We start from the raw sequence: 24,546 nt of genomic DNA, 5'->3' as shown, positions 1-24,546 counted from the left end.
CTCCGCCAGCTTAACTGTACCCAGTATTCAATCCAATTTTTTGTTATAAACTTGCAGCATTGATTTCCCCAGTGGTTTGTCTGATTTGAAAATTGAGTTTTTTTTTATACCTATGTAGGTTACGTAGTAATAGAAAAAGTACGATACGCATTATAGATGCCTAAGTATTTACTGGTTTAACTTATTGCTTTCTGTGGACAAAATTTATTGCTTTGTTTCTATTGTTTTTCGCTTCGATCATTTCCTTCTTTTTCCTTTCCATTAAATGTTTTTCACAATTCGAATAATGGCATACAAACAATCCAGTTCTGCTGGCTTCTCACACAAATATCGTTCCCTACTCAACAGTCCCATTGAGACAAATGGTACCATTGTAGCTCTAAAACGGTGTAAGCCAAATATCAGCATACAGATTGTAGATTATCATAATACCGCTCCAGCTCCGACAGAGCCGCGGCTCACAAGCAGCGGGTGACATAGAGGAGGGAAAGTTACTTGAATGTGTTCACTTCAAAGTTCGTAATAGGTGTAGCAAATGAGTTGAAGTCCCTTCCGCTTAAGCATTAATAGACGTGGCTTCCGTTATCTTAACACACGTGCCGCTAAGGGATATGTGAGATTGTTAAAGTTTACGGGCGTGTTCCTTAGAGCCTATAAGGTTGTAAGTACCACTACGGCTTGTGTAGAAATACTGGGCACAGAAGTATGTAAGTACGTAGACATAGGTATATATTTCATGTCAAGCTGTTTTACACTATACCTTTCCTCATACTAAGTTCAACGCCAGTGCCCTTAACGTTACAGTCGCGTCGCTCTCATGACTAGAAAAACGAACGCCTTACAATTTATTCCACCATCTTACTGAATAACCTCTGAATAACGTACGCTGGGGAGGCGACTTCTGTCGTCGACGAAGAAAGAATCGCGCGGTGACGAATTTTACAAATTGCTTTGTTTTAACTCAGCTAATTGTATCGTGAAAAAGTAAGAATAACATTTATAACTCATAAGCTTACTAGGTGCCTAAGGGAGGGTATAGAAATGGAAGATTTACTTTGTTTCATCTTAACAGCCTGCATAACTACAGATAGCAGTCATTCTGATGTCTGTCGTAACTCATCATCAAGTCGACAAGTCAGACACGATGATTGAACACGCGTCGTGCAGCCTACATGAGCCTACACGAGCCTACACACAGCAAGATAACCGAACATTCTGCATACACGAGGGACACGAGAGATACCCGAATGAGGCGCGGAGTTATTGACATTCGGATCTGACTCGGGGGATGTTATTGAAAAGCTAACACGGATTCAATTTTGATCTGAGGAAAGGTGTCGGGTTGAAAATGAAAGGAATATGAGCATTCGATGTTTTTATAACATTGCCAAAGTACCTATCTATTGATAATAATATTTCCCTAAGGTGAGTGAGAATAAAATAAATAGTATGTTTGTCACATCACGTATATCACAAGCTAAATTACCACAAAAGTAAATAAGTACGCAACTTTCTGTAAAAACTATTTTTTTCCACTAATAACTATTTCACTTCTTACAATATTCATCTCACTCCTCATCGGAGTAGGTAACTATTTTACTCCTTTTACAAAACAAACGGTTTTGCCGCCTCTATTTCATTCAGTATCTATTACTGCTACACAGTGTTTCATGACACTGCAGAGACACGCTATTTACTAGACCACGAACCTAGGCTTGAACCTAGGCTTAGCTCTGCAGCGTGCTAGATAAGCTATGTCTGCAAATTGAAAATTTCACAAGTAAGACAGGACACAGCACGACACATTAAAAGTAGAAGCACATTTCAATTTAATGCAGTTCAGTCTTGTTATAAAGTCATCCCGGTATATTCAGCCCGGCCCCGCCGACATGACACAAACAAAATGGATAGCTCCCGGTTATAAGAAAACTTACTTTATATCTTTTAAAATGATATATTTTTCACGTCCCGTTTGAAATGGAGTAATGAATAGTTTCCGAGAGCTATTAATTATATTGCTGCTTGGATTTACTATATTATGACGCCTTTTAATCTTTAATTCGTATTTGTTTAAGTGCTGTAATGAAAAGTGCATTAATTCACTAGAAGCTTTTTCTGTCATAAGTATTTTAAATATGTATTTACAACATTTATAAGACTATCGTTTCCGGCATATTGGTTATAAAATTATTTATTTATTTATTTATGTTATAATTATACCATAGAATAACGAGTTGTACCTACCTACTTATATAATATTACAATTAAGTTACCGAATGTTGTTTATCTTCTCATTTAAAGAAAAGTGCCAAAATGGCATACTCAAAAGAGACTGAAAAGTTATTAAAAAAAATTATGCTTACCGGTAAAAGTTTATGACATCACTTCTCAACTCCCGAACAAGGAATATTCAGTGACCGGTGGGTGGGATAGAAATTAGCTAATTATGTAAATTTTATATGCGTAAATAAGCATAATAATTTAAGTTCAAAATTGAAATAGTAGATTTAAATTCTAATGTATAGTTAATAGAAGTAGCGTGTTGCAGGCGGGAGGTAATAGCTTCATTACATACCGGCTCGTTAGCGCGCCGGCGGCGGCGGGGCCTTTGAAATAAACATAAACACATTACCGCGCTGGTTGCTCCACCGACGAGTCGACAGGTTGCAGCGAAAACATACAGCAAACTGATACTAAATAATGGAAGGTAGTTGAGTTACCAAAGACTGTGTTAACAGAACTACATATATTTAGTACTAAACTATAGATATGTACTTGATGGTGAAATATTATATTTATAAGTTTTGCTTACTCCTAGCGTGTCGGTGTGAAAAAATAGAGCTAGGAGCTAGGCTTAGGGTTTTCATCGTGATGAAAGTAATGGCTAGTAAAATTTATGCACCTCCAAACAAATATTTCGCATAACTACCTTAACTTTTTTTTAGGAAACTGAATTTTGCACACCGACGCGACGTTAAAACTCGGCGGACAAACCGCATAAAACATAACTTTCCGAAATGTTGGATTGATCTTTGTTTAGCGCCACTTCTATCGCCCGCTATGCAATTTTAGCATCAAAACTTTCCACGAACCACTACAACAAAGCACCGGTTTGTGCACAAACTAATTTATCCTATATCGAATAACAAAGTACATATAGTTAATACAAAGTTGTAAATTGAAAATTTGAAATATGATTTTTTCATGATTTAAAATTTGATTTAATACAAATAATACATTTGTATTTGTCTATAATTGAATATGCATTTATCATTAGATGTTAGTAATTTAATGTAGCATAGCATCAAATGCACGTAATTAATGCAATCTTTGTTGACGAATCTAAACAATTATGTATATTTTATTAAGGTAATAAAATAACCAGTATTATATCTATGTTACTTACTAAGTATCCATTGTAAGACGTGTATTTTTATTTTATTTTATAGACACTTTATTGCATACTTAAAAAATAACATACACAGACAAAATACAAATTAAGAAGTTAGTACACAAAGGCGGGCTTATTGCCAAAAAGCAATTTCTTCCAGCCAACCCTTGGTTGGTGGAAAACTCAGGTAAATTTAACAAAACTCTTTTATACAATAATAAAAAGAAAAACAGTAAATGCAGACATATAAGTAACTAAGACTACATTAAGCATGTCCAAAATAAACTTATAAACTAGAATTATCCTACCTATTCAACCTACTTAAATAATAATATAAATACACATATACCTAAGAGACAAAATACACTTAATATATACTGGCTACATTAATACATACATATACTTACTTACATAATTATAATTTCCAACCTAAGGTTTGATAATAGTGATCCTTTACGCTCTTTTTAAAGGTAGCAAGCGAAGGTGATAGTCGTACGTTCACGGGCAAGGTGTTCCCGTGAACGTACGTGAGACGTGGCAATTGGTAAGGTACCTTACCTGATACATAGCTTATACATATACATAACCTATACCTATTCAACCCGAACTAAGTATCCATTAACTAAATTCATATCATAACGCAAGTTTGTTGCTAGAATCTATTAGCTAAGTGTGACATTCAATACTAAAGTTTATATAGCTTCAGCAGTCATATAACGCCGTGTGTTTAGTGGTGATGAGTCAATGTAATTACTCACGATGATACTAAGTTGCAAGAAAAAAAAACCAAACAAAATAGTTTTAACATGTCGCTTTTTGTGCGACCTAATAACCTTGTTACAATATCTCCTAGCTGAAACACATACGAATGACCAGTAATCTCATTGGAGAGACAACCCACTCTCATTACCATGGCAACTCAGGCACTCTCATTACCCTGGCGGCTCGGTATGCGGGCCACGATCGCCTGTGTACGACTTTCCGTTTATTCATTGAAGGAAGAAAATTGTAGTGAGCGAAATGCGAAAAGCTATGAATAAAATTGTAGAGACGCGACGGCCTGTGCCAAATTGTTTTACGTCGCCAGAATTTAGTTGCATTATTCAAATGTTGCTATTGAAATTTTAAATGATTACTTTCTAGTATTATTTTTTTAATTTCAATTTCTACTCTTATGACTAAATATTTGATAATATCGATTTTAACTTTCTAAGCTTTGCTGAGCGCAAAAGCTTAGTTTACGTGCCGTCCGTTAATTCCTTTATCAAAGTAACTTTATACATACTTGTTCAAATGGAAATGTGTACGCCTTCGTCTTGTATTCTATAAGACATTCCATTCAGTCAACGTTTGACTGGAAGAGATCACTCTTAGCTATAAGGCCGCCTATTGAACTTATTGAAATGTGAGATAAAGTAATAATGTATTTTGTATTGTAACTATATAACACTATATGCCGCCCTTCTTTAACTTGTAACAGGAAAGAAAGGCAAACAACACACACTTCATTATGAAACCTTTTATCATTATCATTCATCATGTTCATAAGAATAATGTTGTATGTATGGATGCTACGAGCTTTGATTGCTACGAGACTGTGGCGTAGCAATCGTAGCAGACTCGTAGCAAAATCGTATCTACATATTTATGATTATTGCATATGCATATTCTTTTCTCTCTCTCTCTCTCAGCCTTCTGTAGTCCACTGTTGGACATAGGCCTCTCCTAACGATCGCCACCCCAAACGGTCACCCGCCATCTGCATCCAGCGGCTTCCCGCTACCTTCCGCAGATCATCAGACCAACGGGTTGGGGGGCGACCGACACGCCGTTTGCCGACACGGGGTCTCCACTCCAGAACCTTTCTACTCCAGCGGTCGTCGGCTCTGCGGGCTACGTGGCCAGCCCATTGCCACTTCAGCGTGCTAATCCTTTTGGCTATGTCGGTAACTTTAGTTCTCCTGCGGATTTCTTCATTACGAATCCTATCTCGCAGGGACACGCCTAACATAGCCCTTTCCATAGCACGTTGAGCAACTCTGAGCTTGTGGATAAGCCCTTTGGTGAAGCACCACGTCTCGGCTCCGTAAGTCATCACTGGCAACACGCACTGATTGAAAACTTTTGTTTTCAGACACTGAGGTATGTTTTCAGTGAAGATGTGTCGTAATTTCCCGAACGCTGCCCATCCGAGTTGGATTCTACGAGCTACCTCTTTATCGAAGTTGGATTTACCTAATCGGATCACTTGTCCTAGGTAGGGATACTGATCGACAACTTCGATGGTGACACCTCCTACAGTTACGGGCGATGATGAAACATGTTCGTTCGACATGACCTTTGTCTTGTCCATGTTCATTTTCAGCCCAACTTGTTTAGAGGCATCATTGAGGTCTGTGAGCATTTCGCCTAACTCCTCCAGCGTTTCCGCCATAATAACTATGTCATCAGCAAATCGTAGATGAGAGATATATTCGCCATTGACGTTAATGCCCAGTCTTTTCCACTCTACAAGCTTAAAAGCATCTTCCAGTGCACAGGTGAACAGTTTCGGAGAAATAACATCTCCCTGTCTCACGCCCCTTTGCAACTGGATCGGTTTTGTGCTATGTTCGTGTAATCGAACTGACATTGTGGCAGCATTGTACATACATCTCAACACCTCGATATAGCGATAGTCTATATGGCACCGCTGAAGGGATTGAAGCATCGCCCAGAGCTCAATAGAATCAAAGGCTTTCTCATAGTCCACAAACGCTAGACATAAAGGTAGATTATACTCCTCGGTCTTCTGTATAACCTGCCGAAGCGTGTGTATATGATCTATGGTACTATAGCCTTTTCGGAACCCGGCTTGTTCGGGTGGCTGGAAGTCGTCGAGTCTTTGCTCGAGACGATTCGTAATAACTCTCGAAAACAGCTTGTACACATGGCTCAGAAGTGCAATGGGTCTATAATTCTTCAATAGGGCTTTGTTGCCTTTCTTGAAGAACAAAGTCACTACACTTCTGCTCCATGCCTCCGGGCTTGTGCCTTCGAGTATGACGGAATTAAACAGCCTCCGAAGTGCTATTAAAATCGGTCTACCGCCGGCTTTCAGAAGTTCTGTCGTTATTCCATCATCTCCCGGAGCTTTGTTGTTTTTTAGCTGTTTGAGAGCTATACTAATCTCGTCTAGACTGACGTCCGGAATATCTTCGGTATAGTGTCGGGTGAGTGGCGCTCGGCTGTCGTGAGCACCGCTGGTAATAGGGTTTTGTGTTGTGGTGTATAACTGTCCGTAGAATCTCTCAATTTCTCCCAGAATTTCGGGCACTGATGAAACGGTGTTGCCAGTGTCGGTCTTCAGTTGGGTCAACAGAGTCTGCCGAACAGGTCGATCTCTAGCAAAGACTTTGGAGCCCTTGTTTTGCTCTATTGCGTCTTGAATGCGCTTGCAATTGTAGCGTCTCATATCGCAACGTCTTGCTTTGGCGATCTGTCTGTTTAGACGTCTGTATTCGACCATATCAACTGAAGACTGCAACCTCATTTCTCTCCGTTCTCTTATGAGACTCAGAGTCCCATCTGAGAGTTTTTGAGGTCCTCGGTTGGTTCGGGACGAAAAATATTTCGATCCTACCTCTCGGACAGTTTCCACAAACCTATTATTTAAATCGTCAACTGTAACGCAATTCTCTAAACATATCAGGCGGTCGCAAAGCTCAGACTGAAAGCTTTCGGGATCCTGGATTTGAGCAGGAGTAGGACGGAGCGTGGACTTCATTAGACGGGAGCGTTCTATTTTGCAGTTTATATTCAAAGTGCCTCTTACGAGTCGGTGATCGCTGCCGGTCTTAACCCTACTGATCACTGAGACATCATTGAATATGTGCTTCTTATCCGTCAATATGAAGTCGATCTCGTTTTTAGTCTTCCCATCGGGGCTAATCCACGTCCACTTCCTTTGTGGCTTCTTCTTGTAGAAGGAGTTCATCATATAGAGGCCCTCCTTCTCCAAGAAGTCAGCCAGCATTTGCCCACGATGGTTCCGGACTCCAAATCCATGTGACCCCACTTTCGTCTCGCCGCCTTCTTGTTTTCCGAGTTTCGCGTTAAAGTCTCCCATCACCACCGTGAAATGAGTAGTGAGCTTACGCAGGGCAGACGATACGTCTTCATACGCAAGTTCGACCTCATCATCGGTGTGCTTAGATGTGGGTGCGTAAACCTGTATGACCTTCATTGAGTATCGTTTAGATATTCTCAGGATGAGGTACGCAACCCGTGTCGACACACTTCCGATTTCAACGATGTTGTTGACGAGGGACTTGTTGACGATGAACCCATATTCTTTTATTTATCGTATTCTTATTTAATTTATTCTTCTTTTATATTTATTCTACTCACGAGCAATAAAAAAGAGTGAGTTTAATCGAGATTTAGCTTATTTTATCGTCAGATTCGAATCGCCTTAAAAATAGACTTCCTGTTTCGGCTTCCCAATATCGTAAAAATTTTAAGAAACATCGAAACTTTATTTTTTATTTTTATGTAAATACACTAGCGTACTAAAAGCAATTTAGCTTACAATTTTCACACACACACACAAACACGCCTTGTACTAATGTACTCCCTTGCGGGGTAGGCAGAGGTGCATCGCTGCACCCACTTTTCGCCAGAGTGTTATGTTAGTCCCAATGTAATAGGGGGCGGGCCTATTGCCATTTTACGGGCACATCCAAGATCCATCCAAATATCTGTGTTTAAACAAATATGTGCCCCAGCCGGGAATCGAACCCGGGACCATCGGCTCAGTAGTTAGGGTCACTTAACACTACGCCATTCGTTTTCAGTCCTAAAAATAAAATAAAAATAAAAACCAGAAAATAGCGACACAATTTTAGAATACCGCGGCTTCACGCCATTTGCCCACATTTTTCACTTTTCGTGAAACATTTTTAGTCGGGATAGCGGCCGTAGAATGCATATAGGTAACTATATGTAGGACATTAAAAGTAGCTATATACCTATTACCTATACGACTATAACGAGCAATTTTTTTCTACTAGATAATACTAGATCATGTGGCAAAATGATTATTTTTTTTATTTCAGACCTAACTGAAATTTAAATTAGGTAGTTATGTGTTATGATAAGAGATAAATTATCTCAGAGCATTAGGAGAGTTGGCTTAGGTAATTTACTGAATTATAAATTGTAAATATCCTGTAACACACATCTTGTAAAACGATGCTAATATTATAATTGTGTGAGTACATTATTATAAAATTTATAATAAGCTTCATGTCATCAGCAGCCGGTAAAAGTACACGCAAGTAATTGTTTTCCACGAGGATAAACACGATAAAATACGTACAGGAACTGTTTATTATGCATAAACACCTGAAAATGTAGAAAGTTTTCAAATTATCCATTCCTGCACAGTAGTTGGCGCCGGCTGCCGCATCGCGTTCATTTATTTAATTACTCAGCTCAGTTTATAAGAATATACTAAAAGGAAATTGCGTGTCTACTTAACTATTATAGTTTTTATACTATTAACCTGGCTGGTTTTACATCAACACTTGATTTTTGGATAAAGTCAGCGTCTTGATGATTGCCGACTCTGTGATGGTAAAAATACCGAATCCCTACACGAGTAAATACATCGGAACCCCACCTGAGACACGTAAAATTCTAAAGCAAGATAAACCGCATCGTTTATACAAATTTCATGCGCGAAAAACTATCCAATCCTATTTTAAAAATCGATGTCATCGGAGGCAGTCAAATTTTCCGCGCTCAAATCCATATTGAGCGGCAAAGCTTGCAATTGGATGTGAGAGGCATCGCGGGTATATTTCACGTGGCTGGCACACCTCCAGCTACTAGACGAATTTATCATAGCTTAATTACGTCGGGATTTGCACCTGCTACCCTCCTGATAGCGAGCCGGGCGCACGCGGCGATTTGTGACCTGCAGCTGTTGAGTAATCATGTAAAACTCCTGCTTAAAATTTTAGTGCTTTCTGTTATTTTATTACTCAGGTATTTTTATCTATGTGTTGTTGGTATGTTTATTGAATGATGAATAAAACCTTATGGTATAAATTCTAGAGGTATATGAAAGATAAAATACCTATACCTTGTTCACTGGGTCATACATATTCTGATTGACAAGGCATAAGTAAGTGGTGGTCTTTGCCCAGAAAGTGTTGTAACAGCAGCCTCGATTAAACAAAAACGGTGCAATTTTCAGAATCACCTATAATTAATTACCAAAAATACCGCAGCTTAACAGCGCTTTCAAGGGAAGTGCATTAACTTAAGCGCTTTAATCGCTGTTATGGGGCTGTAAATAAAATTACTCTCAAGCGATGAAGCGCACGGCCGTATAGGCTTCATAATTGAATAAGGCTCTGGAAGGAAGCCAAATATCGCAGGCGCCCGCAGCGTGTTGACACGGGAAACTACATAGTTGCCACGTTGTTTGTAACCTCTTGAATATAAGCATAATGGACTTGGACTATCTGAAGGTAAGCTTCAAAACTTTGTCCTCGGCCTTACTCATGTATGAGCTGAAAGCTACTGTGTGATATAAAAAGATTCAATCCAGCGAGCTGAGGTGGCCCACGACCCACGCTGTCTTTGCTTGTTCATGGTTCGAGATTTCCTTCTATAGACAGTCCCAGTCTTCCTCAACGCAGTCTTCGTATCAATATTGTTTTTATGTTCTTGTTTATACTTATAACTAGTATAAAAACTTTTTTCCATATTCAGTATAGTAGTATAATTCCATGTTCAGAATCATCATTTTTGTGGAGTAGACAGGGCTTAGTGATACATATTATATTCTGTCTATTTAAATAGTGTATTCTGTGGTAGATATGCTGTGTTTGTTTTAAACTTTACATAACTTACTTTTCGGTTTCGTTAAAATATCCGGTGAGCTATCGCTTAGGAATATTATAACGACGTTTGCATGGTAGCAAAGTTGTGACGTTCAGCCCTAAAGCTGTAATAAATTTCTCCCAAGCATGAAGGCGTATTATGCTAACAATAATGCAAAACTGCTGCCACTTTACCGACGCTTAGACGTGACGATGCATCACGCCATGCACGGCCCTGAGTAATTGCCGTGCTTCTTACTTGATGGTGCCGTGACTAAAGTTTCGGTCACTAAATAAGTACCTACTTTTTATGTAAAATAAACCATATAATTAGGTTTTTAAGCATGTATTTAGGTAATACTTCCGGTACTTGTCTAGTTCATTAAAAATAATGTTAGCACTTACTTACTCCCGTAGAGTTTTTGGAATTGGCGTGAAAAAGAATAGGTATCATGCACACGTAGTATTTTTCATCAATTTACATTACAAACCTTTTACTAACCTCTGTAAGTTCTATGAATACGGGTACTTAGTATAATATATTAGGGGCAATTTTCAGCTTTACTATATGCACATGAATATGAGATCAGGTAAAAAAATTACAAGGTCTCATTCCCCCTGCCCGGGCCTGCGTGCAGCGCCACCACATGCAATTCCACGAGTCACGTCTTCCGTCACAGCTAACTTCCTGCAAGTTTAACTTATGCAGAACATCAGACATCTGCATTGCAGCAGTCACTTGAGCCCGCCTAGCCGCGACCCGCAAAGACCCACATAAAACATCACAAATCCCAGATAAGATAAATAAGAAGGCTGCTTAATGCCTAAATGGGCGGCCAGTGCCACTTATCCTCAGTATTGCAGCCATTAATCTGCAGACTGCAACTCCCGAATGCTTGTGAATTTTCATCGTTTCAAAGTTTAGTTTACTGAGTTTATTTTTCATGCATTTATTTTGGTATGAATTGCTGCTACAACGTCTGTGTTCTTTGCATAACGCCACTGTATGATTAAAAAATTTGGATAGCAAATTTTGATGTGGTCGCTATTCTTGTTTTTGCAAAATAACTTCGTGGAACGAGCGTTTGCGGCCAAAATAAAATGTGTAAAACTACGAAACATTTTGGGTATGTCCAACCGTAATCTACCATTAATGCTCCAGCTTGGAGCTTGGAGGCGAAAAAAAACAATTGTCAGCTTTACTTTGCCAAACGCGAACAATTTTACTTCCTCCTAACGAATAGTAGTAGCGGGCATGTTGCCCGGATCGTAAAATATCTAATCTTGCTACTCAACAGTTACTCAGTTATTTTTTGTTTTTATCACTTTTTTAATGACTTATCTCTTCCGAGGATTGGAATTCCGATGGTAATGATTGCTGATTAATCACTAATCATTCAATACATAGTACATAAGTACATGTTCAGTAATCATTCAATTACATAGGTAAATGAACAAAATTGATTCGATAAAAAAGTAAATTCAGTCTTTTATCTATAAGTAAGGCAATTTCCCACGCTGGCTGGCGTCCAGGAACATCTTCATCAAAATGGCGTTGCGATCCTGCTACGACTATTAACAAGTGCTCACCTCGTACCAATCCTACTTACTAATATTATAAATGCGAAAGTTTGTGAGTATGTGTGTGTGATTGTTACTTCTTCACGTCAAAACGGCTGAACCGAATTTAACGAAATTTGGTATGGAGTTAGCTGACATCCTAGATTAACACATAGACCTTTTATCCGGAATTCCCACGGGATAACTTTTAAGGTGAAGCGTAGTCGAGCGGGCTTCAGTGATCGTAACTGATCACTGAGGCTAAGAAACAACTGGCACGGTCAGCCATTGGATGGGTGACCGATTTCAAGTAGTTCTTTTCTGGACGCTTCCGTTCTTCGGACGGCACGTTAAGCCGTGGGTCCCGGTTGCTGCTTCGGCAGCAGTCGTTAAGCCTAGTCAGAGGCCTTCGGGCGGCTTGAAAACATCTGACAGTCGGGTTGCCCACTTACCCGACAACTCTCTCAGCACAAGCTTGCTTGTGTTGGGGTCCACCAACCCGCAATAGGCCAGCGTGGTGGACTAGGCCTAAAAACTCTTCCTTCAGTGGAAGGAGACCCGTGCCCCAGCAGTGGGGACGTAATGGGTCGTGATGAACTTTTAAGGCGAAGCGAAGCTCGCAAGAACAGCTGGTAATAAATTAGCAATGTCAATCATGCAATAATAGAGGTAGGTAAGTACAATAGTTGTGACTAATTGTTTCAGGTCTGCCAGCTAAGGATTAATGTCCGCATTACCGTGACTGAATAATATTGGGTGTGTTTATTGAGCTATTCGATGAATTATCACTTTGGGCTTTGTATTGCGTATAGCTACGATTACCCATTATGTTATGTGTTGTGTGGTAGATTGAGAGGCCTGCATACTAACAGTTTTAGATTTTTTTGACTTTTTATTATTTATTAATTTGATATTCGAAAAGTATATATTTTTTCAAAACAGGTTTATTTTTCCCGAACTGACGACATAGACAAACTGTAATTTGAAAGGACGCCAAACTACTTAGTTATTTCCGCAATCTTCTGTTTTAAAATTTACAAGAAATAAAAAAGAACGATTTTCATTATTATTTCCATGATTGGAATCAAATTCAGTACGAGCTGGTTTGTGGAACAATGAACCATTATAATGGGGTCAGCTCCATCGTTATATTTAGTTTCATATTTTAATGATCTATCAGAAAATCGCTCATTAAAAGCTATAAGTTATAAAAAGTACTTTATATGGTTCCGCAAATAGAACATAGTTATTTGAAATAGCACTGCAGGAAAATAAAGCGGAAACGTGTTTAAAAATGCGGAGAAAAGTCATATAAGCGCGACGGTATCGGCGATGCTTTTCCAAATAGCTTGCTGGATACGCTTGTGGCTCGTTGCGGCTTGCGGCTGCACAGCTGCAGCTCAAAAACACAACTACACCCGCAGCCGCAATCCTATTACACCACGAATCTCCGACACAACCGCTCGCTGCTGCTTTAAAAATCACTAGACATTAAACAATTGCTTGGTTGCTGGTTAACTCACGAAAATTGCAACGACTATTTAAATTTAATTCTTCTTGTTGTTTTAGAGATTTAACTAGTAAAACTAAAGGGGAAACGTGAAAAGGCTAGTTTAAACTTCGCCAGTTTCGGTGGAAGTGCGCAGCTTAATCTGATTATACGTGGCACCTGCACAGCAAATGGACAATTGGCGGCGCTCAGCGCCACAGTAGGAGTGGTACCTAGTTACCTACTCGTGTAGGTATACTGTACAGTTCGTAAGTTCTCCATTGTCATTGGGGGAATATACGGGTGCTGCCACCTGATACGGGCTGCTGGTGCAGAGAAATTCACTTAATTGATACAGGTTTACGAGTTCAACGAAAATTCGAATGAAAGAGCGCTTCGGTATTTTTGCAGTTATAGCATTGCCAATTTTACCTGACCGTAGCATTACTTGTAAGACTATATACAGATAATTTATTATTTCCATACCACCATCAAAGGGAACCTGATGTGGTAAAAAGGGGAAAAGCAGAGGCATAGATGAATTTTCTTCCTTTGTCCACAGCGGCAGTGTAAAAAAGTAATGCTTTACAAGTTAGCAGGCTTCTTTTTAGGTTGGCTTCCTATTTCTTTACGTAATCAGTAGGGAACACTGACTTCGCTTTTACTTAACACCGTAATAATTATTTTATTATTACCATCCAGATCAACTCTGCACTTTTACCAATTAACAAACTCTCGCTGAAACTTGCGCCGCGGTGGTTTTTCATTATTATCCAGTTCATGTTAAACTTCACACCCTAGATTGCTTCAGTGAAGGCTTGTGTCACTTGTGTGGCAGTCCTCAGCTCCTTGAGGGCGTAAGGTGGCGAACCACCAGATCATTATCATCCACATCATCTCTTCATCATCATCAGCCCGTAGCCGTCCACTGCTAGACATTGGCCTCTCCCAAGCAGCCGCACAACACTCTATCCTCGGCCCTCCTCATCCAGCCACCACCAGCCACCTATCTAAGGTCGTCGGTTCAGCTGGTCGCCCTCTTTTACTTATGACTCCCTCTCTCTTGTTTCCATTTGCTCTTCATGTTCACACTAAAACCTCCCTCTCTTGTTGCAGTGATGGGTCAGGCAGCGCGCCTGGCGGCAGCGTGCGGCGCCGCGGCGGCGTAGCGCGGCGCGGTGGCGGCAGCGGCGGCGTCGCATGCACGCCACCGGGCACACGGACCGCTCGGGCGGCGGCGGCGGCTCCTGGCGGCTCCCGCCCGACGAGACTCTGCAGGTCGCCGACCCCAAGGCCGCCAAGGACGACGTTAGTATTCTGCTTTACACTTGAACAATCTCTAAAGCTTTCATTCATCATCATCATCGTTCACTGCTGGACATAGGCTTCTCCAAAGGAGGTCCACTACAATGTCTTCTCGGCCTTCCTCATAAAGCAAATTAAGTACCAGTTTCTTGTCTAAGATCGGCACGTCGGTCTAGATAGCTGAAATTTGATAGGGAAGAAAATAATTTCACGAATTTCAAAAAGTCAATGAACAAAACTGTTAAAGAGTAGAAGCTAATAATGATGAACGAATGATGTAGAGTAACTTCTTTTTGAATACTTACATACCACCAGATAATACATAGATACCGCGTAATTAACACACAATCACAATATACATATATTATTATGTAATTGATAGTTTATGAAGCAACAAGCATGCCCAAGCATCTTTAAAGACGGTATGGTATGAGGGTTTGTAAGTACTTCTCTGCAGTTGTTTTCAACTTTGTGAATAACAATACGTGCCTACTAATTGTATCCACAGTTGGTGTATATTTTACATTTAGATCTCCGTTGTACACAGCCAGTTTTATAAAGGATATATATTAAAAAAAAGGTTTTTGGTCAGGCAGTTTATGTAACCTGCTAATAATAGTTATAAGATTTGTGAAATTTTAAATAGTTTATGTAATTTATTTGCACAAAAAACTATTAGTGGTTGGGGTGTATGATAGGTAGGTACTTTTTACAATATAAAAACAAGAGCAGAAAGGTAGAGGTGCTGATGCAGAACACTTTCGAATTTACGTAACGTCAAACACGTCCCGGGCCGACCCTTCTTCATATATAATATTCCAATTCACTTCACGTGAAAGCTTAGAGAAATTGTCTAAGAGAAAGTATCAATTTTGATATGAAAAAGTGGGAGAGATAAATGCTAACATATTGTATAAGGTAGGCTGCTGACTAGAGGAATATTACCAAAGGTGATAGAGCTTTTATAAAAGCTATGTGTATATTGTGCTTTACATAAATCCGTTGATGACCGGCGAAAACCACAGAATTTACACATACACACAACATATTGATTCAGACACATCACACAACCAAATCAATTACTGCACATGGCCCTGTAAAAATATTATGACCACACATTTACATATCCCATCTATCGGTATCGTACGTATCAATATCGTACGGACCAAACGGATTTTGATAAATTTATAGAGAAACGGAGTTGGCAATGGCGATTAATGGCCTACCCACATGGCAAGGGATTTGAAAAATCCCTTTCAATGCCACGGCAACATTTTAAAGCATACCAATTTATGTCGTATCGGTCTGTAACATTACGGTTGAATGTCCATTAGTAAAAATTAAAATCCTTTGCCATGCTATCCAGATCTGCGTAGGCCATAAGTGGACGCATCGCATCCAGTCATGTTTGTAGTGAATTTCAATACAAACATTATCATGGATGCGATGCGTCCGTTGCTTACGATTCCGAATCCCGAAAGAAAGGTGGACGCTTTCCTTATGACATTGTTGTTGTTATTTTATTTTTAACCCTAGCGTTTTTCACCGACTCCCTTTTCACTCTCTTACAGGAGCTGTACCCGGGCGATGGCCACAACTGGAAGAGCATCGTGTTCTCGTTGATGGTCATCGGCTGCGTCATCGCGGGCATTGTTACAGCTATCTACTTGTTAGGGTAAGTGAAGTGATTACGAGTAATGTCATCTTCTTCAGCCTATCCAGTCCACTGCTTGACTGCTGGCCACTCCCAAAATACGCCACAGGATGCAATGTATAGCTTTCCGCATCCAATCATTAACAGCCACCTTTCGGTAGTCGTCACACCATCAAGCCGGAAGGCGTCCTACACTACGTTTGCACTTATTCAGTTAAATTTAATCTTAAAAGTAAATAGAAAGAGGCATGGTTTTTCTAAATAACTTGAAAATATAAGCCAACTATAATTTTATTAGTAGATACAAATGACAAGGACCCTTATGATATCAAATGAAAAACATCATTGACTTTATATTAAGTAAGTAAACTCGGTACATTGACTAAATATTAACATTTACTTCACTGAATTATTTGCAAATATTAGCATACGAATCAACAAAATACATAAAATATTTAGCTGGCGCAAATAAATATCATGAATATTCAATAATAAGTAACTGGAGCGACCAATGATTGGCACGGTGTCTCCCTTCGCATAATGTTCGTTCGTTGTCAATAACATGAAAGGAAATTGAGCTGACGAACGAACGATCGCTGGCGTTCATCAACCGTCCACACAGAGCCTAGTGCTAGTCGATGGTCGTTGGTCGCAGTATAATACAGACTGTTCAAAAAAAAACAGTAAGCAAAAGAGAGCGATTCAGAAGGTCGTAAAAAAAAATTGTTCAGAAAAAAATTTATGAGCAGCACTATTTCAGCACTAGGCTCTGTGTGGATGGTTGATGAACGCCAGCGATCATTCTGGAGCAGGAGATAACTCCTGAGTCACCCCTTTACGGCTTACTACCCTTTTCGCAACATTCTGTAAAGCTGTTAAATTAAATATCGGATACTAATTTTCAATATTCTGTACAGACTCAATACACTAATAGACACGTACAATCAAATTTCCAGTAATTCAATAAATGAATAGTACCTACTTTATACACTTCAATGGTATCATTTCTACAGCTACACGGTAATATCCTTCGATCGTATTGCACAATATTTGGAACAAAAGTTCCATTGCATTGTAAGACAAGATGTTTCGCCTTTCAATAGTAGATATTGATCATATTTGAAAGCGAAATTGGTCTTTCGAAGAAATATTGAGAGATATTTTCCGGAAATCGTTTGGCACACGATGATAGGAGCTAGACTCCTAAGTTATAGTAAAGATATTTTAAAAGATTGTTATCTGCTGGTGTTCAAATATTCAAAAATGATTTTCATGAAGCCATAATAGTAATAGTAACTTCATCATCCTACTAATACCTACCTTTTATGTTTATTTAGATGTTCGTTACTCTGTAACGGAAAAGTACTGAACGGATTTTCTTGAAATTTGATATGCAGGAAGCTGATACCATACCAACGTACATCGGTAATCTTTCACTTAAATGTAGTACGTTAGGCCTCGAAAATGTAAGGCAAAGGATGTGCTATTCTTTCTTGGGCCATAATAAAGCTCGATAATTATCGAATAAGTTCATTATATTTTATACAGTGGGTTGCAAAGAAACCTGATTCTTCTTCAGGTTTATGTGCAGGCTACTTACTGTACATCTTGAATGCTCACCACAACATCAACATAATAAAGAACATAATTATAATCACCACAGCAAAATCAAATTTTATGCAATCTAAATCGATATCTATAACTGCGTTATTTTAATCACGGGCATTCCAAATTTGCTTTATGCATAGCTTCATGCATAGCCTCTCAATGTCGTTGGACGGTCGAATGGCGTAGTGGTTAGTGGCCCTGACTGCTATGCCGAAGGTCCCGGGTTCGATTCCCGGCTGGGGCAGATATTTGTTTAAAGACAAATATTTGTACTCGGGTCTTGGGTGTTGATATTTATATTTAATATCTATCTATCTATGTATTTGTGTAGATATATCAGCTGTCCGATACCCATAACACAGGCTCTGCCTAGCATGGGATCGGATGGCCGTGTGTGAGATGTCCCCACATATTATTATTATTGTTACATAAACGCTCCTTTCTGCAGCTATGTGGACGAGCTCCTCTACTGGTCGGGGCGGCGCATGCGGCTCGAGGAGTTCCTGCGCGGAGACCTCGCCTCCCCGCGACTGCCGACGACCTGGGTGTCCCCGCACCAGCTGGTGTACCAGGCCGACGACGGCGGCCTGCTGGCGTTGGACACGCTGAACAACACGCTCACTGTGCTTGTCACCAATCATACGCTCGTGAGTTGAAGAGTTTTTTTTATTTATTTTGAATTTTTATTGGTATTTTATGTATACAGAGTGTTACAAAAAGGGTCTATGCCGAAACCTACGTGTGCATATATTATGTTATACTACATATACATATATGTCAAAATTCGTGAAAAAAATACATTCTCCATAATATAAAAAGGCACGTGACCCAGCGTTATTCGGCTTAGTATACCCATTTTATACATACCAACACCCTGTACAATATACGTGTAAGGATGAACACTACAAGATATGTTGGCATAAAATATTGGAAATGTTGGTTCGTCTGTGTTTCTTACAGAAAGTTGTGCTTTGGTAGGTACTCCGCAGAGATCATATTTATCTCTTATAGATTTTAGCGTTAGCCAACTAATTTAACGATAAGCATATTATACTCATGGTGCATTTCTGGATTAAATTGAACATAACCACTTACATTGGTTATTCATTTGTATCATAATTTAAATTGTATATAACCACAAAAGTAGGATTATTCTACAACATTCGTGAAATTATTCGAACACAATTACGCACTTACACCACAGGAAATGCAAAACTAATTTGCTCTGCTGCATAACATTAGTAGTTATTATGATATTAACAATAGCAGCTTCGTAGTTTTCACTAGGACACATACATCGCCACATTATTAATAATTATGAAACGATAAACGTATTAAGAAATTCTGCACTACATAAAATCCTGCTAAGAACTTATAATAAAATTTTAAAATTAATTTACAGAATACATAATGTGAATGCATTTTCAGGACCAAGTAGATCTACCTACAAGAATATTACACAAATAACCTACCTATAGCTACAACAGAGAGTTGCCTACAACTTTACAACACATAACAATCACCTTCCTAAGTATACATACCTGTGTACAGCGTGCCAAGCAAACAAGTCTTCAATGTTCACGGCAACTTTAACAAGACGGTAACATGTAGCCAACAATCCCCGTGCAACCCACACTTTAATTACTTAATCAAGACTTGGCCTGTACTAGTTGAGCTTCCGAACTAAATAGATAACAACACGTGCAGTATCGAAGTCGCACAGTTAGTTTAGATGCAGCGAACTAACTCGCGGTTAGCCGGAGTAGTGATGTAGCAATATTAGCAAATAGGGATGTGCTTAAGGCGGTGTTTAGACACAGGGCCAGGCAGAGACAGGCAAAATAGCCAAGCGAGTGACTTCGACTAGACTATGAAGTTTTCCATTCGGAGCCTTTATGGTAAGAAAAGGTTTTCCTTTAGGCCTAGACCCTTACAAACGTAAGGTAAGTTGTGCAAGCTCGCAGCAGGCGCACGAGATCTTAATTACAGGGGGGTCACTCTGGCAGTTACTTTATTTTTCATAACCTAGAGTGACCTCTCTGAGCCGGAGTAGCGATAATGCGAATTTCCACTCTGGATTCAGAACCTGTTGCTTGCCCGATTATACGAATGCCTATGAGATAGCATACCGCCGCGCTCAGGGCATAGTGCGAGAGCGTTATGAAAATTGTTTGCTGAATAATAACTAGGCTGTTCTTTGCTTTTATTGGGTATTGCAATCGTGAACAGCTTATTGCCTTCTCAGGTTGAACTTGGTATTTGAATGTTGTTCTGAAATAAGTTTGACTTTGTAAAAAAGTTCCGTTGGATATACAGTGCATTTTAAATGTTAATCTAAATAATGTAGTGCCACAATTTTTATCACTTCCCAAAAACCGTGTACATAAAATGTATACTATGTTTGTAAAGCTTCTTATGAAATAATGTTCTTCCAATTCCAAATCTTATACCTTCAAGGCCTCAAAGCGCTCTGACCCAAATGTTTCTACCTGCCCATAAATATACTTTATTATGTTACCGTGCTTATCCAATAAACATTTGGAAAGCTACAGAATTCACTGACCTACATCAAGTCGGCATCCTCCCCCGCAAATCCTTCCATATTTATATCTGAGGAACTCCATTCCTCGTTAGCCGTTACATCAAGTTGTAAGACGTACCGTCCACCCCCGGACAAGACGTAACTCCCCCCTCCACCCCCCACCTCTTACCCCGTGACCTCCTTCGTACGTGGATCATTATTACACACACTCACCTGAAAGCTATTAGGACTTCAACGTTCGAAGTCACTTGGACATCGATTTATCTCTGTTACACTTCAAAGATAAACGGTTAACTTTAATTGTATTTGTGTAAAAAGAGCCAAAAGTATTCTGTTGTTGATGAAAGAGAACAACGCTAAAAGCGGCAGGAAAGTCTTTGTTTTAGTGACTGAAACTGAAAAGTTTTCAGGAATCAAATGGAGTCGCGAATATTGAGATCAGCTCCATTGGCCGCCGACGCCCGCGGCTCGCTGCCGGCTAACTTCATGAAACTCGCAAACTTGGCAGAGGATTCAATTAAGTTTTTTTTTATCTTTCAGAGGCAACTGAATGTGAGAGGGTACCAATGCTCTCCCGATCTACGGTTCGTGCTCTTCCAACACAATATCAAAGAGGTAAGCGTTTCCACTTGAGATTGTTAGTTAGTAGTTGTTTGATAGAAAATTCTCATTTATATATCCAACTTATTAATTCACGTTGTAAACAAAATGTGCAAATTATTAAAGTCTGAAAACAAAAGCGATTGCACAAAGAAAACCGCTTTGGCTTCAGAATAAAACAAAACACGCGCGCCATGCGCACACTGAAAACAGCGGCGTAAAATTTTAATTGAATTTTTCTCCCAATGTGTGTTTTACAGATGCTCGTTAAAGTTCCGCCATTAACTGTGCTCATTACTTGCAGGTTTATCGGCGGACGTTCACAGCTCACTACACCGTTTATGACGTCACAAATGAGTAAGCACTTTTTAAATCTTATATAGCGCTTATCTAGGTACTCACTACTTACATTCATGGTGCAGTGATATTCTAAAAAACAGCTCGGTTTTCAAGAAAGACTGCTTTTCTTTCTTGTATAAAAGTTTCAGCTTAAAAATAAACATTCAAAGCAGAAACCACTTCCCAGAAAAATTACGTATAACGCTCCACAAAATTACTTTAAGCTCTCCCTCAGTGCACTAAATTCTGCTTTACGCAGGCTACAGGCAATCGTAAAGAATCGGTTCTGAGGCCGCCTCGAGCCACATTAAAATTCCACTCGCGAAATTTAAAATAAATTGTGAATCGCATTCACGTATCCATCGCTAAATCGATTCCCTCTCCAGCGACAGGGAAAAGGAAATTCCCGACAAGATATGATTTCAATGAGAGAAAATTTAGCGGTGGAGTAAAAACGCCGTTTTAAAATTGCCTCCTGAGAAGCTATTTGCCTGTGGAAATGACTTCAAAACTGTAGCGGAGCTTGGCGCTGCGGGCACGTCGCCTAATAGTGTTGTTGTTGATAGATCCGGGGATTGCGTTAACTGTTTAATGGGCTCCATTCTTTTTTTTGTTGGCCCATTAAGTCGGCGATATTTTAAAATGTTAACAACTGTTTGAAACAAGCCTCTAATAGTGATCTTGACAAGTTTCTAACTAAAGTACCTACAATATAAACAAATGATCATAAAACATAATCTCGCCAAGCCTTTTTATTTCGCCAATTAGGTAGCTATATCTAAAACACATTAACGACATCGTAAACGCGGTGTGTTCGCACAATTTAACGAGCTTTTCATATTATTCACGTCCGGCTAGGCCATTAACGTAATTAGCTAACACTAATTATATCATTAGGTCGTCGTATAAAAATCTGTTCGTGAATTATTACAATTTCGTGCCACAGTTGTTGTTAGTTATGTTTAATATCGTGTAACACGACACGGTACTAGTAAACGGAAGCTATGAGCAGTTCCTATTTGAACAATTAGCCTTGTACACAAAACTAAAGCAGAATGAGCTAGAATAGCTACACAATTACAACAATGGTAGCAAAGCATAAACCCGTTGTTCAGCGCAAGCATACGTTGCGTGCAAGACTAAGTGTGAATGTTTGTGCACATTTTCATGTACCTACCTATACACGTAACTAGAACGAAAGCTTTGTGCTTATAGCTTTTGTTTGTTATTAGTCTGATAGTGTTTGCTATGTTTTTTAATTAAAATCAGTACATGTGTGTTATATCATTGCTTATATCATTGGATATTGTATTGTGTTTTAGTTGTAACTAGTTATAAGTTTGAATGTTTACAATGAAGTTATACTACTACTACAAGCAAGGATAATATTATGTAACTGAAAATTACAGCTATACGATTGTAGGTCGTCGTGAAATAGTATATCGCCTCTTCACATAGCTACAAAACGAAACGAGTCAGCGCAAAACTAAGCACTGAAATGTAATTTGGCCGTAAACATCGCCAACTTTAAACAGGAAATTGAACATAAAAAAATATATTTCCGCAGCAATTTAAGGCATAAGTTCAGGAAGGAAAGAGAGAAACTCCATTCGGTGACTTTATTAGAATTCTGACGGCAACGTATAAATTTATAAAGGCGCCGAAATGTGGCCGTGAAGAAATTTAAAATTCTTTGGACATCGAATCCATTTTACCGTGAAAACGTGAAGAGGATTTTATGTTTGTTGGAAATGAAAAATAACGAAGGTTTTACGACTTGATCTTATGTACAGCTATAATAAAAAGACGTCGCGTTGCGTAGATACTTACTCAATCACATACGTATAACTTACTTATATAGACATATAATCATAAGAGATAAACTATTATACACGAGTAATGAAAAAGTTCCACTAACAAAATTTCGACAAGTCCAAATGACCCTCATTTTTAAGAAATAATAATTTAGAATTTGTTTAAAATGCCACCTGTCGCAGTTGCACATTGCTTATAGCAACCTTGACGAATTCATCATCATCACGATCCATGCCCATTGCTCTGCTACGGGTCTCCTTCCAATGAAGGAAGGGGTTTTAGGCCTGGACCCTGACGAATTAATTCCGCTAAATTTACAACCCTACCAACCCTAACATTCAACCCCTTAGCCACCACATGCCAGTGCTGGGCGAGGGCGAGGGCGCGACGCCGGCGTGGCAACACGGCGCGTGGCTCGGCCCCCACGGCGCCCTGCTGCTCGCCGCGGACAACGAGGTGCTGGCGCGGCCCGGCCCGCCCGCCAAGCGAGCCCCACTGCTGCGGCTCACCAACGACGGCGTGCCGGGGAGGGTGTACAATGGCGTGTCGGATTGGTTGTATCAAGGTTAGTTGGGAAAGTCTTATGGTTTTTCTTCTTAGCGAGAAACACTAGAGAGTGCCTAAGGTGGTCACCGTGGTGACCCCCATAGATCCCCCTATTGGTTTACTGCACTTTTGCCTTGTGAATCTGACTAGCTTCTTCATCAGCAGTCAAATTATGATGGTTTTGGCCATGCTTCTTGAACTTCCTCTTAAGCCGAACGTCCGTACAGGTGATTCCACCGCAAACTATGCACTTTGTATGAAAAAGTGGCTCAACTATGCGAACTAACTTAGTTTAGCCGGTAGTGGACGTTCGGCTTTAGTCTCTCTCTTCCACTCTTTTTTGTCGTAAGATGGAAATGAAACCCTTGAAAATACTGGTTCCCTATTACACAATCTGATGGTGAAGCTAAACCACTTTCTCCAACAATTAATGCAACTCCCGCTACCAAACTAACATCCCACTCTCCCATTCCAGAGGAGATGACGAAGGTAGCGTCAGCAACGTGGGGCTCGGCCGACGGGACGCTAGTCATGTACGTGCAGTACGACGACAGCCTGGTGTCGGTGCTGCGGTTCCCGATGATGGCCGGGGGCTTCGGCGGCGGCGGCGTGTCGCGGTCCGGGGTGCTGCTGTCGCTCAACCAGAGCGGCGCCACGTCGTTTCCCGATCAGATGAGCATCAGGTATCCTACGGTGAGTGATGGGCTGGTATATACTGTGCATATTCCTCATGTAACATGCGTTCGTCACATTTGAATCAATGCTGCCGATTAGAAAAGAAAATGGGATAATTAAACCAATTTATTTTCTTGCTAACTACTACTC

At 39.8% G+C, this 24,546-nt stretch overlaps 1 protein-coding gene across 3 annotated transcripts in view; it reads left to right on the top strand.

Annotated features, from left to right (window-relative positions):
* The window catches only part of LOC105388930 (inactive dipeptidyl peptidase 10), a 78,601-nt gene that overhangs the window by 48,284 nt on the left and 5,771 nt on the right, over positions 1-24,546 (top strand). For 2 of the 3 annotated variants that reach the window (XM_048628077.1, XM_048628085.1), the window contains exons 3-9: positions 14,429-14,620; positions 16,189-16,292; positions 18,328-18,526; positions 20,962-21,036; positions 21,326-21,378; positions 23,526-23,740; positions 24,197-24,414. In XM_048628077.1, the coding sequence (XP_048484034.1) occupies positions 14,513-14,620; positions 16,189-16,292; positions 18,328-18,526; positions 20,962-21,036; positions 21,326-21,378; positions 23,526-23,740; positions 24,197-24,414 (972 nt within the window). In that variant the 5' untranslated portion in view covers positions 14,429-14,512. Of the gene's footprint in view, positions 1-13,125; positions 13,562-14,428; positions 14,621-16,188; positions 16,293-18,327; positions 18,527-20,961; positions 21,037-21,325; positions 21,379-23,525; positions 23,741-24,196; positions 24,415-24,546 lie in introns of those variants that run through there. The other variant, XM_048628082.1, reaches the window with a different exon arrangement.

The sequence above is a fragment of the Plutella xylostella genome, chromosome 4 (assembly GCF_932276165.1).
Source record: "Plutella xylostella chromosome 4, ilPluXylo3.1, whole genome shotgun sequence".
Lineage (NCBI taxonomy): Eukaryota > Metazoa > Arthropoda > Insecta > Lepidoptera > Plutellidae > Plutella > Plutella xylostella.
The sequence above is the reverse complement of the archived record's forward strand: the minus strand, read 5'-3'. Positions and strand labels throughout refer to the sequence as shown.